Genomic DNA, 17,795 nt, shown 5'->3' with positions numbered 1-17,795 from the left:
ATCTGGACTCAGGCCTCTGTTCCAGACTATCCTATTTGCATTCACTTTTTGAAGTTTCTCTTGGCCAAAAATGAAATTTGAGTGCTCATAGTGATGCCTGCCTTTATTCTGCAAATTTTTAAATTTGCAAATTAATGAAAAGGATCCATGTATGTTTCTCAAGTTTACCAGGAGGTCAGGAATTCTGTCAGTTTTTTTCATGCTGAAGCCCCAAGGTATAGTCTAACATTTAAAGGGAAGTTAAATATTTTAATAAACGAATAGATTTTAAGTAGGTTATCAGATTCAGACATCCAAAACCGAACCCATAACCCAAATTCTTTTTCCTCTCACAGTTAGACTTCTCAGTCTCCATTTATGACATTGAGGATAAGCTTGCTGATGGAGTACCCCATCCATGTGTTCCTCATTTGCTCTCCTCCTCGTTTCATAATGTGGTGGGTAAGAGCATAGCCTTTGACTCCTGACTGAACATCCAGACTCCTTGATGTGCTTGCTGCGGCAAGTTTCTTAACCTCCCTCTGCTTTAGTTTTTTCATCTACAATTAGAGATGATAAGAGTATGCACTTCTTAGATTTTTAGGGGGATTGTGAGCTTTGAACAGTGGCACATAGTAAACATTTTAGAGCTGTTAGAGCTATTATTATTCTAGAAGTGAAAACATTATTCTCATCTCACTTATTTGTATCTTTTATCTCTAGGTCTACATTGCTTTCTTCCTTTCACTTTATTTTTTTTTTTTTAAAGATTTTATTTATTTATTTGACAGAGAGAGAAACAGCGAGAGAGGAAACACAAGCAAGGGGAGTGGGAGAGGGAGAAGCAGGCTTCCCGCAGAGCAGGGAGTCCGATGCGGGGCTCGATCCCAGGACCCCAGGATCATGACCTGAGCCGAAGGCAGACGCTTAACGACTGAGCCACTCAGGCGCCCCTTCCTTTCACTTTAAACAACAAAACTTTTGCCCACAAAATTGGCATGATTTTCTTGGTAGTGGCAGTGTAAATTAGCTCTACCCTTTGGAGAGTGGTTGGGCAAGGTATACCCAGTCATAAAAATACTGACACTCTGACTTAGGAATTCCACTTCTGGGAATCTTCTGTGCGTAAGAGTGCATCCATGAAGTTTACATTATAACCTCCAGGGTTGGACGGAATAGTTTATTAAATTCTGGCACTTACACATTTACAGTTGATGGGTTTCAAGACCATGTAATAACATGGAAAATACTTGTGATGAAAAGTACAACATTTTATGTATAATATGATTACAGGCATGTTAAGTAAATACATACTTCCAGGAATTTCAGAGGATAGGACTTACAAGAGCTCTTTTAACCCTCGACTTGTCAGATTCTGGATTTATGTAAAGCTGGTCCTGAAGGCCCAAAGTGTACCCTGTAATTGAGAGTTCTATGTACCTTGTTTGTAATCCATCATCTTTCCTCTTTGGCTTTAGCAATTCTAGGCTTAGTCAAATTCTGCAGAATTGGATGGCCATGAGAATATAAAGATGAAGACAGACCCTCTAGTGTACTCAAGGAATAGTTTTATATGAGATTTAAGACAAGTATATAAACCCCAGTATGTGATTTTTGTCCAATAATAAGACCGTTTGGGCTCCTTGGTGCCTGATGATTTGTGCATGTGTGTTTGTGGGGTGTGTGTGTGTGTAGTATAGTGTAGATTTCTCACATTTACTCCTTGGGAATACTCATTTTTAACACCAGGATTTAACTTGGCTTTGGTAAGTTCAAAAAACAGGCCCTAGAACAGCAACTTTTTCAGTTTTCTTTTGACCATAAGCCTCATTTCTTTGCAAGTGGTAATTCTTAACAAAGTGTACTTTGAACAGCCAGTGCATAGACTGCTACTTCATTGTTGGGTCAACGGATCCTAGGGGAATGTGCTAGAAAGAAGAGTAATTACTAAACAGCTGGGCCCAGGACTGTGGCTTGGGCTTTATTTCTTTGGTAAATGCCCTAGGTCCTGTTTCTGAAGTAATTCCCCCGCCCCTCCCCTCCCGATCCATGACTGCTGACAGAAGTCTTCACTTGCCAGATCTTTTGTCTGCATTGTTACCGCAAACAGTTTTGCTTGATGAATTAATACTTGTTACCCTGAATTTTTACTTTTTTGCCCCTTTTTTTCTATCCTGAGGGATAAAGCCATTTTTTTTTTAAAGATTTTATTTATTTATTTGACAGAGAGATAGCGAGAGCAGGAATACAAGCAGGGGGAGAGGGGGAAGCAGGCTTCCCACAAGCAGGGAACCCGATGTGGGACTCGATCCCAGGACCCTGGGATCATGACCGGAGCCGAAGGCAGACGCTTAACGACTGAGCCACCCAGGCGCCTGGGATAAGCCATTTTTTAATTCATTACCCATAATGGGCTAGCGTGTGCCCAGCTGGCTGTTATGGTACTTTGCTCAAGATCAAGGCCCAACACGGGGTCTATGTCTGTTGGCCGATTTGTGGCGTGGTGTTGCATATACCCCCAAATTTTGTGCTGTCCTCTTTGATTTTTCATATCAAATGTTATTTGGCACCTAATGGATTTTTGAACTGTGTTTGTGGCTGGCCTTAGAATCTTTAACATTTATTTCCTAGGAGAAATGACATCTTTATGTCCAAGTTATATTTGGTCAAAGCATGTTAAAGCTCTGATCAGTTCTTTGAAAGTACTACATTACTTTCAAAGAAAGTATTACCTTAAAAATGTGTTAAAATTTATATAAAATGTATATATGGAAGAATGACTGGTTTCAAAGTAAAATAAAAGCATCAGGTCACTCAAGGAATAAGATTTTGCTATGTGGGAGGGTAGAGATTTTCTTTTCCTTTGTTTTCTTTAAGAAATATGAGAATAGGAAAAATAAGGGTTTTAACAGGAAAGCTAAATATCTGAAAATCTGTGGAGGTGAAATTTTCTTGGTAATGCTCAGTGTACTTTTCAGTATATATCAATGATTTTGGGGGGACTAAACTTTTTATTGGGTTTCATTGGATTTTGATGTTCATTCTAGTGGGAGCTACCAAATTGTAGATTTCCCATCGGTTCAGGTAACAATGAATTGTGATATTCCAGAATTAGGTGTTTGGCATTATGTCAGAGGAACAATAGGAAATAACTTTGTAAACTGTTGACTGGATTAATGTAAACATGGTAAGTTTAACAAAAACATAATACTTCCAGTTTGTCTCTATCCGCAACAGTTGCTTAATAAATCCGAATAGCCTGAGCAAGTGTTCTTTTCTCTAGCTTCCTCTCCCTCTTTCTCCCGACTCCAAGAAAAGGGGGAGAGGAGGATCCGTGTAAACTGATCACTAATTCAGTATTTTGCAATAAATTTTGTAAAACTGTTAGATGTTGCTTCTATTGTGATCACAATAGAAGAGCAAAGTGGTGGCTACCCTTCCCAACTTGTTAATAATCCATCCAGGACCCTGAGATCATGACCTGAGCTGAAGGCAGCCACTTAACTGACTGAGCCACCCAGGCACCCCTTTGGGAAGTTAGCTTTGTTTGGTCTTTAATCATGATACATATCCTATATTGGACAACCATGAAGCATGTATGTTCTGTATTTCCCACTCCTTCTCACTGAGTGCTTCAGCCCCTCCCCAGGGACATCACTGGAGCCCACACCAAGCAGGGGTGGGGAGACCTGGCAAGAGGTCCTGTTCCCTCGTGACCCCAGGTGATGACTGCGTCCAGGGTTGATCGAGGACTCCTGATGACCGCAACAACATTGTGGAATGGACAAAGGTCCATCATCCTTAGAGCTGTGGCTTAGGCATTTTATTTTTTGTTCATTTGATTTTTTTTTTTTTTAGTGCAGTATCAGAGTTTAGAGGGATTTTTGTTTTCTTGATTAACATGATTTTCCAGGTTGTTGCATGCAGGACATAGTGGCAATCTCAGCCTTAAACTTTGTTTCTGCTCCTACCCCGGAGCCCCAGACAGCATGGGGAGGGTCTGGCTACCCCCTGCCCAGCCACCCTATCATAAAGATTTTATTTATTTATTTGAGAGAGAGAGAGATAAACAGCATGAGAGGGGAGAGGGTCAGAGGGAGAAGCAGACTTCCCACTGAGCTGGAAGCCCGATGTGGGACTCGATCCCAGGACTCCGGGATCATGATCTGAGCCGAAGATAGTCGCTTAACCAACTGAGCCACCCAGGCACCCCCAGCCACCCTATTGTAAGGAAACTCCATCAGAAATTCAACTGGCTTCCAAGGGTGGGGGGAATTATTGTGACTTCTGAGAATGATGAAAGCTGTGAGCAGTGAGTTCTGGAAAACTATGCATGTGCTTCCAAAGGCTAATCTCTGTATTACTCAGTATCTTTTAACAGACAGTAAAGAATTTTTCCATTAAATTGTGCACTATTAACCATCCAGCCCTCCCGAGGCAAAGGTCAAAGGTCCCACGAAATGGCTTTAGAGAATGTTCTTTGAAAAAAAGGAGTGAACTCCCTCCCTCCAGAATGTTAGCCCCCCCCTCCCCCCCCCCCCCCCCAATATTTTGGAGCTTGGAGCTCAGTTTGAGAATCACTGTCTTTTCCAGTTTAGTTCAGGTTTTTGTTGTTGTTGTTGTTAAGGCACTCAGTGGGAGTTGGATGCATTCTGTCAGTGTTTAGAGGCTTATGAACGGAAGTCCTTTCTTTTGTCTCCACCTGTATTCCCATCCTCCTGGTCTTGGCACTTTTTCTACTTTAACAGCCATGGAAGTAGTTTCTACATGCTTTTAGATTATATGGCTTCTTATGTGATATGGTATGTCTGCTTTAATTCATCACAGTTCTGTGTAGAGGTTTTATGTGTCACTGAAGAAAAACTGACCTAATTTGAAAGATAAAAAGCTCTTTGAATAGATGTTTTCAGGATTATTTAATTTTATTTGTGCCATAATTGGACCTAGGTTTTTTATATTTTTTGTTTGTTTTGTAGCAAGGAAAATAGATCCAGGAGACTCTTAACCTAATTCTACCACTATCTAGCTGTGGGGCTTCAAAAGTCATTATAATAGCTTTATTGCTTCATTTGCAAAAACAAAGATTTCATTATGTATACATGCAGTATTCTGCTGGAGTTGCTAATCATAAAAAGAAATTGGTTTTAAGATGTTCTCTGAAGCTTTTTTTTTTTTTTTTTAAGACTATTCATTTGAGAGAGAGTAGGAGCAGGGGGCGAAGCAGAGGGAGAGGAGAAGCAGACTCCCTGCTGAGCAGGGAGCCAGATGTGGGGCTGGATCCTGGGTTTGATCCTAGGGCTCTGTCCTAGGACCTGGAGATCATGACCTGAGCCAAAGGCAGATGCTTAACTGTCTGAGCCACCCAGGTGCCCCTCTCTGGAAGCTTTTACATTTTTAAAGAAACTGAATTTATTTACTGTATACTTTTATCCCCTCTAAAGGTATCATGGGAATGGTCTTCAAGGACTAGTCTGTTTTAATTCCTCTGGCCTTTTTAAGTAGGCTCCACGCGTAATGTGGGGCTTGAACTCACGACCCTGAGATCAAGAATTGTATGCTCTACCGACTGAGTCAGCCAGGCGCCCCTCCTCTGGCCTTTTGTAAAGGAAGAGTGGCTCTTAGTATTCTTTTTTTTTTTTTTTTAAGATTTTATTTATTTGAGAGGGAGAGAGAGAATGTGGGTGCATGGAGAGAGGGGCAGAGGGGGAGGGAGAAGGAAAGGGAGAGAATCTCAAGCAGACTCTGCTGAGCATGGAGCGTGACATGGGGCTCAATCTCACAACCCTGAGATCATGACCTGAACCAAACGCTTAATGGACTGAGCCACCCAGGCATTCCCCTTACTATTCTAATAAAAGTGGACTCTTTTTTGGAGTGCATTCCTGTACCTTTAATGAAGCAGAAAGAAACAGGAAATAACTTATCTTCTAACCTGTTTTGATAGGCAAGGCTATCGACTAAGAGTGACAAGTTAGAAAACAGGCATCTGCTTTTGATTTTTAGGCTTCCTGTTAGCACTAAGCCTATTATTAGCACTAGGAGAAATCTCATCCTTTCTCCTATTCTGACCCCGTGTTGCCATTGTCATTGATCAGGTTTATCCCCCCATAGACCAAAATTAGTATGATTCTTTCAACTTTGGGATTTATCTGAGCACTTTTTTTTTCTAAGCCAAGTTAAATTCTCTTCCATGGCTCCATTTTGGGATTGTATACTTTGTTTAAAGGTGAGAGTTCTTCCCAGCTTTTTAAAGCTGAAAACAGAAGTTAAGGAGTCTAAAAGGCATAGTGGAATTATTTGAAAACAATTTTGGCCTTCAGTGGAGGAAAGTTGTCCAAGTTTTAATTGATTCATTGTTATATCTCACCTTATTCCTGGAAAGGATTAAGGTGACAGGTACATACGAAGACTTTCTCCTTCACAGCCATGCTTTGTGAATGGGTTGCTAAGGTTCACTTTATCACCTTCCAGTCACTCCTTCACCATTACTTCTGGCTCTGCCCTGCTCACCCACTGTAGTTCTTATAGTGGGGTCACCAGGGATCTCCTTCAATTTTTCTTGGCCAGACCTGTGTCAGTCTGCCTACTAGATACCTGTCAGGCAACACTTTTTAAAACCAAACTTACCTCTCTTCCCCTGCTCCAAATCTGTTTAGCCACCCTTTTCACTATCTCACTAAAAGGTACCACTCCTAATCCAGTTGCTGAAGCCATAAGCTGAGGACCCATCCTTGACACCTCTCCCTCAACCTCCACTTAAAATCAGCAGCTAAAGTTCCTGTCTGTTGTTGCTTATTAATACATTTACTTATTGTCTCTCTGCTCATAGCACCTTAGCCAGACTGTTTCTCACTTACCTCAGTTTCCTAAAAGCATCATTTACTTTTGAACCTCTTAGGACTTTGTGTATCTTCCTTTAGGGCTTAGTTTAGAAAATCAGGGATTCTCTGACTTATGTCTATACCCTCAAGACTAAGCTTGGTGCTGGTGGTTCCCTCTCGTCCCTTCCTACACCCCTTCCTTCCGTGTGTTGTCCTCCCCCACCTCCTTGCATGGGCTCTCCCAGCACCCATATTCTCTTTATAAACACACATCACATTCTGTTGTAATTGCTTATTGACTTTTCTGTCTCCTTAAGGGCAGCGACTGTCTTACTCATGATTGCACCAGTAATATCCAGCCCAGAGTGTTCAGTAAATTTCTGACAATAAATAGATAGTAGGAAATGGGTGGTAGTATGAAAACAGTGTTGAAGCTGTTGTGTTAGTTTTATGGTTCTGGTTGCTTTAAAATTTGCATCTTAAGTGCTATGATTGGCCTTCATCTACTACTGGGTCCTATAGTTAGTGGTTCTGTGCATAAGCTCCCGAAGTGTGAAGTAGAGTAGAGTAGGGCAAAGCAGGAATGAAGCTGATAGGTTGTCTGGGTGGGCTCCACTTTGCATGCCATTGATAAAGAGGTTAGGCTTTCTTAAGGGTAACGATCATGTAGCAGAGATAAGATGGCTGCTTAAACTAGGGCATTGGAGCCAGAAATGAAGAAGAGGGAGCATTTTAGTGACCTAGTGATTGGATATGGGTCAGGGAGGAGGAATCTTTAAGTGACCCAACTTTCTGGCTTGATTGGCTAGGTCTGCTTGATGCTTTCATTAACTAGTTGTGTTGATTCTTGAGATTCTGACATCCAGCTATGTCTGTGAGGCAGGCAATAGGATATGAAGTTTGGGAGAACACACCACTGGAGAGTCATCAGTATATGGTTGTTAGAACTACAAGACAGCACTTGCCTATGTAGCCTGAGTAATAATGGTCTAGAAAAAGAAGAAACTGAGGAACATGGACGTTTAAGGCTGGGGAAGAAGAAAAGATAGCTGGGAAAAAGCAGTGTCAAACTGAGGAGTTGGAGTTAAAGAGGAAATTTGGCCATAAAGGGGCCATTGACTTTTTCTGTGCTTTAAAGAGAAAAAAACAAGTAAGAAAATGGGTCTTTAACCAGCTGTTAGAGTAGATGCTTGGGTCTGGACCACCTGCAGGGCTTTCTGTTGGGCAGCTCCACCTCACCCCTCAGCCCAAATCCAGAACCCCACTGGCATTCTTACAGCAGATCTAACACATGACCTTAAATCCCATCCAACTTAAATCTAAAGGTTAAAAACAGCAGAAATTCTGGATCCAATCCCAGAAATTCTGATTCACTGGGCCCAGGGATCTTAATTTTTTACAAGGATATTTCTGATTGTCTAAGGAACATTCATGTGTAGGTAGGTGCTAGAGCCCATCATTTTATTTAATTGCAAGAAAGCAGGACTTTATTATGGTGCACTTTAAAGTACAATTGTGATGAAGAGATTGGCAACCATGGAAACCTGGCTGGAGCTTTCCACAGTGCCTGTCTGTGTTTATGGGGGTGTGGTGGGGGTGGGCAAAGCCCCACCATCTGGTGTAATCTGTTAGAGATGTAAAGTTGCTATCTTACAGGTTTTGTGGCAGATGCCCCTGGTGCCCTGCATCATATCCTCGTGGTCTACCACTGATTTCAACCCAAACTCAGATTTCCAGTTTCTCACTTAGCACTCTAAGTCTTGCCAACACTTTTCTGTTTTCTGCCTCAGGACCTTCAAGCCCAGCAAAGGAAGGAGGGAGGTTGATATCCTGGCCAACCTTTAATTAAGTGGGGGACAAGAACCCATGCCTAATCGTTGTGCTTCCTTCAGGGGTCCCACAGACTTGTCCCCTAACCTCCAGCAGTCACCCTGTTTGCATCAAATGACCTCACTGGCTTTTCTCCTTCCCAGTTGTACCTTCCCTCACTTCTGTTCCCTAGGATCATCTCTTATTTTAATCCTGCTAAAACCCTGTCCACTATCAATGTGTCAGTTGAGCTGACTTCACAGGTTAATAAGTGCAAACAAAAGCCTTCCATAATTACATTAGTTTCTTCTTAATGCCCCTGCCTATCAATAATAGCACCTAAAATAATGTGTGGGGGAAGAAGGCGAAGAGAACATATTGTGCAATGCAGAATGGCACACACATTGCTGAAGTTTAAATTTATTCATAGACATTCTGTAATGAGATCATTATGTGAGAACTTATTGAATTTTTCATTTCTTTGATTTCACTTCAAGAATGGTTGAAGGGAATATGAAAAACCAGAAAATCGTTGACACAGAGAGCACTAGATTGTCTCTTTTTATTCATTCATCTATTTTATTCATATATATTCATCTTATTCTTGAAGAAGTCTCGGTGGGTCTTTTTGTAAGACTATATAAATGATAGAAAACTATTAAAAATGATATAGTGCAGGAAAGGGGGGAACATTGCAGATTTAGGATAGAAGTTACCAAAGATCATCAACAAACCAATCTGATCTATTTCAGGGATATCTTTGAAAAGATACTTTGTCTTAAATGCAAGATTTCTCGTCACCTAGCTAGAAAATATTCATATTCCTGTTTCTTCTTTTAGCTAAGCCCAGACTCAAGGAAGTAAGAGTTGAAAGGTGAACAAACTTGTCCTGGATGATCACTTTCATCCTTGACAATTAAAATTAATATTTGAAAGCAATTATCGTAGAGCCTGACACGTTGCAGGCAATCACTAAATGCTATAAGGTGAATGATAAAGGAATATGCTGAGTTGCCGAATATGTATGTCCTAGACTGGTGTCCCCATGAGTGAGAGTAGGGAAATGTTTCTATTACTTGCTAGACTTGTGGGGGCTCTTGCCACCAACCTCTGATTGCAGATGTTTATTTTTGTCTGTAGGTTTATTTTGTAGGAGACCAGGCATCCCTACAAAACACTTTTCTCAGTGCACAGTGTTCTGCTAACAATGGCTATTTTACTGTAAAAATTGATTAGATCATTAGATAATTTAGTATTCCAACTCCTCAGTCAACATTTCAAGTCAGACCCAGAGAGGAAGTGACTTGTCCAAGTTAAACTCACCAACTCTAGCTAATTAATGATACAGCAAGGACTAAAACACACATGTAAATGTGTGCAATCGCATGTAATCATCTTTCTAATTTCTAAGATGGCTCCCATCTCCTCCAGCCTTGGTCAGGGAACAAAACAGGGCATTGTTTTTCTGAACTAGTGCCAAATGGTTTTTAGACTTAAGGATTATGGAACAGTTCTGTATTTGATTTAAGGTATTTGGAGGAAATTTGACAGTTAAGAGCTTAAACAAATAGATGATTTAGAAAATCAAGACTAGAGGCGCCTAGCTGGGTGGCTCAGCTGGTTAAACGTCCGACTCTGGATTTCAGCTCAGGTCATGATCTCAGGGTCATGAGATCGAATCCTGTGTCAGGCTCCCCACTCAGCGTGAGTCTGCTTGAAATTCTCCCCCCCGCCCTTCCCCCTGCTTACGCATGTGCGCGTGATCTCTTGCTCTCTCAAATAAATATATAAAATCTTAAAAAAAAATCAAGACTAGTAGATGGGCACAGTACATAAGCAAACAGGTGAAAAAGTATAAACATCTAAAATATTCAACAGTAAGAGAATAGCACAGAAAGCAGTACGACGTTTTGATAGACTGTTTGCAGCCAATAAAATGCTAGCCATGATGACTTAGAAATAGGGTCAGTCTACTAGGGATTCTGGCCAGTTCACCTTGTATTTGGAGGTTTTCAGTAAGTTATTTTTAACATTTAAAGGACTAATTTTATGTGTAGAATGTTAACTAATGTCAGTTTCTGAAATTCACTGTCTGTTCAGCTTCAAATTTACCAATTTATTTTCTGGCCTATACACCACGGAAAGTGGTTGTTTTGCTCTTGTGATTCTATTTTTTTTTTTTTTTAAAGATTTTATTTATTTATTTGACAGAGACCGAGACAGCGAGAGCAGGAACACAAGCAGTGGGAGGGGGAGAGGGAGAAACAGGCTTCCCCCCGAGGAGGGAGCCCGATGTGGGGCTTGATCCCAGGACCCCGGGATCATGACCTGAGCCGAAGGCAGACGCTTAACGACTGAGCCACCCAGGCGCCCTGCTCTTGTGATTCTTGATCTGTACATTAAAAACTAGCTGAAATGAGAGTTGGTATGGTAAAGATTTAATGAACTGACAAAATATTTCTATTACTTGCTAGAACGGTCAGAAGATTATATGTTAACTTTTCTAAAAACAAAAGTACTATTTTAATCAAATATGTATTTCTTTCCTGTAGAGCCTCTGTTATGCACCTAAAGCCATATTGGAAACTCCAGAAGAAAGTGCGACCTCTGGAAATCAGCAAGGAAACTCTGAGAACTCCTATGAGCCACCAAGAAGCTATAGATGATGAGAAATGCAAAGCTGGCTACGTGAAACCAAGTGTCTTTCCTTCACCCTCTCTTGGTAAAGCATCATCTCGAAAGCCTTTTGGGATTCTTTCTCCAAATGTTCTGTGCAGCATGAGTGGGAAGAGTCCCATAGAGAGCAGCTTGAATGTTAAAACCAAGAAGAATGCACCATCTGCAACAATCCACCAGGGTGAAGAAGGGGAAGGGCCGCTTGATATCTGGGCTGTTGTGAAGCCAGGAAATACCAAGGAGAAAATTGCATTCTTTGCAGCCCACCAGTGTAGCAATAGGATAGGATCTATGAAAATAAAAAGCTCCTGGGATATTGATGGGAGAGCTACTAAAAGAAGGAAAAAATCAGGGGATCTTAAAAAAGCCAAAATACAGTTAGAAAGGATGAGGGAAGTCAACAGCAGGTGCCACCAGCCTGAGCCCTTTGCGTGTGGCATCGAGCACTGTTCTGTGCATTATGTGAGTGACAGTGGCGACGGCATCTATGCCGGGAGGCCTCTGTCGGTCATACAGATGGTCGCCTTCCTTGAGCAGAGAGCCAGTGCCCTGCTAGCTACTTGCACGAAAAACTGCACTAACTCACCTGCCGTGGTGAGGATTCCTGGGCAGTCCCGAGGTGTGCTCCCAGCCTCCGAGCCCTTTTCTGCTCCCGGAGCTTGTGAAGAATCCACGGAAAGAGGAAATCCTGAGGTTGGGGAACCACAGAGTGAGCCAGTCCGTGTCCTTGACATGGTAGCCAGGCTGGAGTCTGAGTGCCTGAAGCGGCAGAGCCAGCGTGAGCCTGGGAGCCTCTCGAGGAATAACAGCTTCCGTCGGAATGTGGGCCGGGTGTTGCTTGCAAATGGCACTCAGGCTAATGAAGGCAAAACAAACAAAGGCGCCTTGGAGGCACCAGACACTCAGGTGAATCCTGTGGGGTCTGTATCTGTGGACTGTGGCCCCTCAAGAGCTGACCGTTGTTCTCCTAAGGGAAATGAGGCCTGGGACAGTGCTCCTCGGGGCTGTCCCCCATTGCCAGCAAGTGTGAATTTCCTCACGGACAGTGCAAAATTTGAGCCAGATCAGCACACTGCTATGAAAAATGGCGATAGATATGATGTGGAAATGACAGAGGAACTTGCCGGCTCGCCTTTTCCTCCTCACGCCTGCTCTCAAGCCATTGAATTGCCCGCCGATGCTGTTGATTGTATGAGTAGAGAGCTCGCGCCGCTTACTAGCCAGAGTCCTGATCAGAGAAGAAGGGGATCTTTGTGCATTAGTATCACTGTGTCCAAGGTAGAGCAAGGCCAGCCTTCTCGTTCAGAGCCCTGCGAAGACCCACTTCCGGGGATGTTGTTTTTTTTGCCACCTGGTCAGCACCAGTCAGACTGTTCGCAGTTGAGTGAAAGCACAAGGGGGACTGCTGAGGCCGGCCGGCTTCACGATGCTGCGGAGGGTGACAGTGCATCGGAGGAAGAAAGGGTTCCCGCTGATGCCTTCGTCCTGCCAGCATCTCCGGTGGAAAGTACATTACCGGTGCTGGAGACAGCCGGTTGGAAGAAGCAAGTGTCTCATGACTTTCTGGAGACCAGGTTTAAAATCCAGCAGCTTTTGGAGCCTCAGCAGTACATGGCGTTTCTGCCCCACCACCTCATGGTGAAAATCTTCAGGTTACTTCCCACCAAGAGCTTAGTGGCTCTCAAATGTACCTGCTGCTATTTCAAGTTTATCATTGAATACTACAACATCAGGCCGGCAGATTCCCGCTGGGTGCGAGATCCACGATACAGAGAGGACCCTTGCAAGCAGTGCAAGAAGAAATATGTGAAAGGGGATGTGTCCCTGTGCCGGTGGCACCCCAAGCCCTATTGCCAGGCATTGCCCTACGGGCCAGGGTACTGGATGTGCTGCCACCGGTCTCAGAAGGGCTTCCCCGGCTGTAAGCTGGGGCTTCATGACAATCACTGGGTCCCTGCTTGCCACACCTTCAATCGGGCAATCCATAAGAAAGCAAAGGGGACTGAAACTGAAGAGGAATACTAAATCTGTGTGAGAGGCGACAAAGCCACCACCTAGATCTACCATTCAAGTGAAGGTTGCCTCTCTGAGCCCGCACTCTAGGAGAATCTGTACTTACTCCATCAGGATTGCCATTGCTCAGGCATTTTTTTTTTTTTTTTAAACTCTTGCTTTATGAGCTATACAAGGAAATTGGTCTCGTTGCTTTAGAGTGGCGCCTCCCATTTGGCCCAGGGTGGTATCCCACAGTTTGATTCACTTGGCTGTGAATATGCCTGTTCTCCCAAATCAAATCCATCCTCAAAGGACAAAGACTTGCCACCATCCAGGACGTTCAGAAGAGTTCATCGCAGACTATGCAGGCAGTCCCCAAAAAGGGGTTCCAGAAATGTTTTAAGCACTGGCACCATATTTGAAATAAGTGAATAGTGTCCTGTGGAAAGAAGAGCAGCACTCTTTGGATGAAAAGTATGCTTACAAAGGAAAAGTCAGGCACCTTACCTTAGCCCTTGTATGCTTGATCTGTGCGATTGAAGTTTGTGGTTGGAGATGGATTTCATGCCCTGTGGTGTTTACAGTGTATATAATGGTTGTGTTTTCATAGGGCTATGAAAGTGCACATTAAACCCGAGCGCCTTTACCTTAGATGAGTGCTTTTGGCCCCTCTGTAAATAACACTATTAAATCCAGTTGTATATAGTGGACAACAGACTGAACATAATCCCCACAATGCAGCTAGGATGGTGTTGCGGCTACAATTGTGTGGTTTTTTGTTTTTTTTTTTTTAAATCGTCTCGTCTTAAATTTGTACATCCTGTATAAAATATGAATGTTTCCCAAATAAACTATGAATGTTTCCTGTATAATATATGAATGTTTCTGAGAAGAAACTCTAAATAGTTAAGAGGTTAACCTGTTGAAGATACCAAATAATGATTTAACTGGACAACCTTATAATTAGCATAGAGAACAATCCTTTGTTATATTTTAGTGATCCTCCAAGAATGAGAAGATATTATATAGTCAGATTATAACATTCTTGTCTACTTTACTCTTTCTGTCTGGTTACAAATTTTTTTTTTTTTTAACTTCAATAAAAACATGCATCTTAAATGGGACCTGCATTGCTGACGCTTTTTCTTCCTTTTTTGAGGTTAATAATGGAGGATTATGTTGTGAATTGAATCATAAGAATTTAAAAAATTTTTTGAGTTGTTAGGGGTTGGGAGAGAGAAAATTGTTTTTCTGCCACGGAAAAAAGACCATCTTCAGTTAACATTATGAGCTAACATTTTTGCAACACTTCATGCTTATTTTGAATTTGTCGTCTTCCCATAACTGCTACATCCCCTGTTGGAGGCCTGTGTCACAGCTTGTCTAGTAATCGTTAAGTCGGTGAGGAAATACTCAGGTCTGTGGTCCTGTAGTGCTGGGTGGGGCTGGAAGGTGTTGGGTCCCAAAAAGCTGCTGTGAAGGCCCTAGCAGCTAGGTCAGTTTGAAATCAGGTACCCACCAAAGCCCGTCCGCTTCACGCTGTGGAGGAGCGTGATGAATGTTGCAGGGAGGTGACGAGTGCAGGCCGGGATGGCCCTGAAGGAGTGTAGAGGTAGAGGTTGCGTAGGCTTCGGCTAGGTCAGCCAGGCAGAGTGGGATAGGACAGGAGCCAGGTGGAGCCAGGGTCACCTGTGGCGAGGTGCTGGTGGCCAGGGAGCGGCCTCCACCCTGGAATCTGCCTTGGGCTCTCCTGCCCCTTAGCCGGAGGCAAGCTGCTCCTTCCTCCCTGAAAAGGCAGGGTACTAAAACTGGGAAGTGTCTCTCAATGCCGAATAAGTCTGTTCCTGTCAGCAACGATAAGGATACCTCTGACCGCACTAGGCCGGAGCCTGTGACACGGACGAGGAGAGGCTGAGAAGAGCTTACCTTTCCTTCGTGGTATCTGTGCCCTTTCTCATGGCTCGCGCAGCGGAGGTATGTTGGAAATGCTTTTCAGTTCAAGCGCCCTGGGCTGAGGTTTCCAGTGCTCGCCCTTCTCCCCTGCGGTTTGCTAGACTGGCGGTCTCCGCATGCCTTCCTGATAGCTTTGTCATGGCTCAGGATTTAGGATTCAAGCCGATCTGCGCACACAGGATTTAGAGTACAGCTGGGCGTGTGGTAAGTGCCCGGCAAACCTAGCTGTCGTCGTCACTAGCTGTTGGTTCTATGTTTGCCCAGGTGGACGCACAGGATAAACAATCGTTTTGGTTGGTTTTCCCAAGTCAGCCATTCCGGATCTGGGTTTTGCATGGGACACAAAGTCATGACTCGGGCTGAGAGCAGAGGACAAGGTAAGAATGCCCCAACCCCGTCTTGGCATGTGATTCTCGGGGGCCTTGGAAGTCACTGACCCCTTTTGAACATTGTGGCCGGGCCCTGTTCCCAGTGCTGTGTGAATGATGGAGGATTTTAGCAGGTGGCCTCAGAGGGCCCCCTGCCCCTGCTCCTGATTGAGACGGGTGTAGCTTTCCGCTGAGGGGAAAGGTGCTGTGCGTCAGAGCCCCCTAGTGCCAAGCTGCCGAATTCTGGCAGCACGGCGGCGGCCCCTGCGGTCCCTGCTTTGCTGTGCTGCTGTAGGACTGTGGGCTCCTCAGAGAGGGCCTAGCCGTGTGGACACCAGGACCCTAGCCTCCTCCCAGCCATGGGGACCCAAATAAAGACGACTTCCACCTTCGGCTTTTGTTCGGAGGCTTTGATGCGCCCGGCCTAGTTTTCCTCTCCCACCGTTAGAAAAAAGTCAGAGAAATCTGGGAGTCAGAGAGCCCTCTACCCCCGTCTCCGGGGCAGTCTGGCTTTGTCCCCTCTTCAGCGGAGGACACCAGATAGCCAAGGCAGGGGTGAATTGGAAATGGGAAAGGGGCAAAGAGAAAAAATTTGTTTTCAGGCTTTCTCAAAATGACTCTGGCATTAAAATGGCCATGTGAAAGGACCATTCAAGACTGACGGCGTACGCTGCCTGAGCATACTGCTAGCTCTGTGCTTGGGGTACCTCCTTGGGGACCACCCTGGCCTGTCCCACCCTCCTCATTTGGCTGCCATCTACATCTCCTGCCACTCTCCCATTTTATGGATCGATCGTGCCCCCCCCACTACTCTAGCTTCAGAGAGAGCAGCTTGACCAAGCTGGGGATGGTCATGCCATCCCCGCGGTGCCTCACACACAGTACATGCTGCTAGTGACCATCTTATTGTGAGGGGTGCTGGCACGTTCTGGTGGCCCTGAGCTGTGCTGTAATTTTCCATCCCAAGTATGAGAAACCTGAAGTGGGGAGGATTATAGCTGGTTCCATGGGGCCATTCTTGGTTAGAGATGTTCCCAAAGCAGCCCTCTGAGTTTGCTGGGTAACTGTCAGTTGTGCATTTGGTATGATCTGCGCTCTGTTGCTGGTGGCTCTTCTGACCACAGGCTGCTTTGGGCCTTGTGGCTGCAGAAGGGTGTGGGCTGACGGTTATGCATGATCTAGGGGCTCCCTTTCCAGGCTCTGTCCAAATATCCCTTCTACCTTGGACTTGTCAGGGTGTCCCTGCCTACCTGTATGGACTGGCCTTGGAGATTTTTTCTTACATGGGTATTCCCAGGCATCTTCCACAGCTTTCACCGCCTTCATTCTTCACTCAGCAGACTGGCTATTCATCCTCTCCTTTGTCCCACAAAAAGAGACAGCCTGCCTCAAAACCGGAATGAAGCCAGTCTGCCCCAAACTTCCTGCTGTGTATACTGCAGACTTCACTAGTAAGAGCTGAGGTTGCATAGCTCTTCCTGTCAGGTACCATGTTGAATTGAAACGCGTTCTCTACCGTGTACCTCGCCTAGCATTTAGGGAAGCTGATCCTTGCTATCCCTGTTTTTCCTCTGGGTTCAAACAAGCTAGTGTTGCAATCTTTGTGAGTTGGTAAAAGTACCTCTGGTGGGAAATGTGCAATCCCTTCTATTGACGTTCATGCTGTTCCTAAGTTTGTGGCCATAGCTAGTGTTTGCACAACCTCATGGGAAGAGCAGACATCATCGCGGTCATGCTCCCTTGGGTGACTTCCAGTGTATTTATGCCTAAGCAAAACTAGGCAGGCAGCACCCCTATTCTAGGCGGCTCATTTGACCTTGGTGTTATCTTAGAGGAGCGGAGCCACTAACGTTGGTAGCTGGGGAGTCAGGAACAGAGGGGTGATAGTCTCTTAAGCTGCAACAAGTCTTGTGAGAGGTGATGTTCCTTTAAAAAGCAAAATGAACTTCCCCCATCCCCAGACAGGCCCTCCCATCCACTCTTCAGTTAGCAGAGAAAAGGCCTCAGGATAAATTAGTTGGGGACGCTTTGTCTCAAATTCTCTTTGGAACAATGAAACACAGCAGGAATTCGGTTCTAAAGTTGGCATTTAGGGGAGAAATGGCATACAGCTGAAATTACTTTTGGAAATCCTCTGTGTCCCTCACCCAGTAGAGAACGATCTGTGCCACGCGTAGTGGTGAGAAAGGTCGAA

The 17,795-nt window shown here is 44.2% G+C and overlaps 1 protein-coding gene across 2 annotated transcripts in view; it reads left to right on the top strand.

Moving 5' to 3' along the window:
• FBXO34 (F-box protein 34) overlaps nucleotides 1-14,398 on the top strand; it is an 86,615-nt gene extending 72,217 nt beyond the window's left edge. For both annotated transcript variants that reach the window (XM_021701455.1, XM_044917980.1), the window contains exon 2: nucleotides 11,162-14,398. In XM_021701455.1, the coding sequence (XP_021557130.1) occupies nucleotides 11,172-13,310 (2,139 nt within the window). In that variant the 5' untranslated portion in view covers nucleotides 11,162-11,171 and the 3' untranslated portion in view covers nucleotides 13,311-14,398. The remainder of the gene's footprint in view (nucleotides 1-11,161) is intronic.
• The last annotated feature ends 3,397 nt before the right edge of the window (nucleotides 14,399-17,795 follow it).

This window comes from Neomonachus schauinslandi, chromosome 9, assembly GCF_002201575.2.
Source record: "Neomonachus schauinslandi chromosome 9, ASM220157v2, whole genome shotgun sequence".
NCBI classification, from domain to species: Eukaryota; Metazoa; Chordata; class Mammalia; order Carnivora; family Phocidae; genus Neomonachus; species Neomonachus schauinslandi.
Note: the sequence above shows the minus strand (reverse complement) of the source record. Positions and strands in the feature narration are given on the sequence as shown.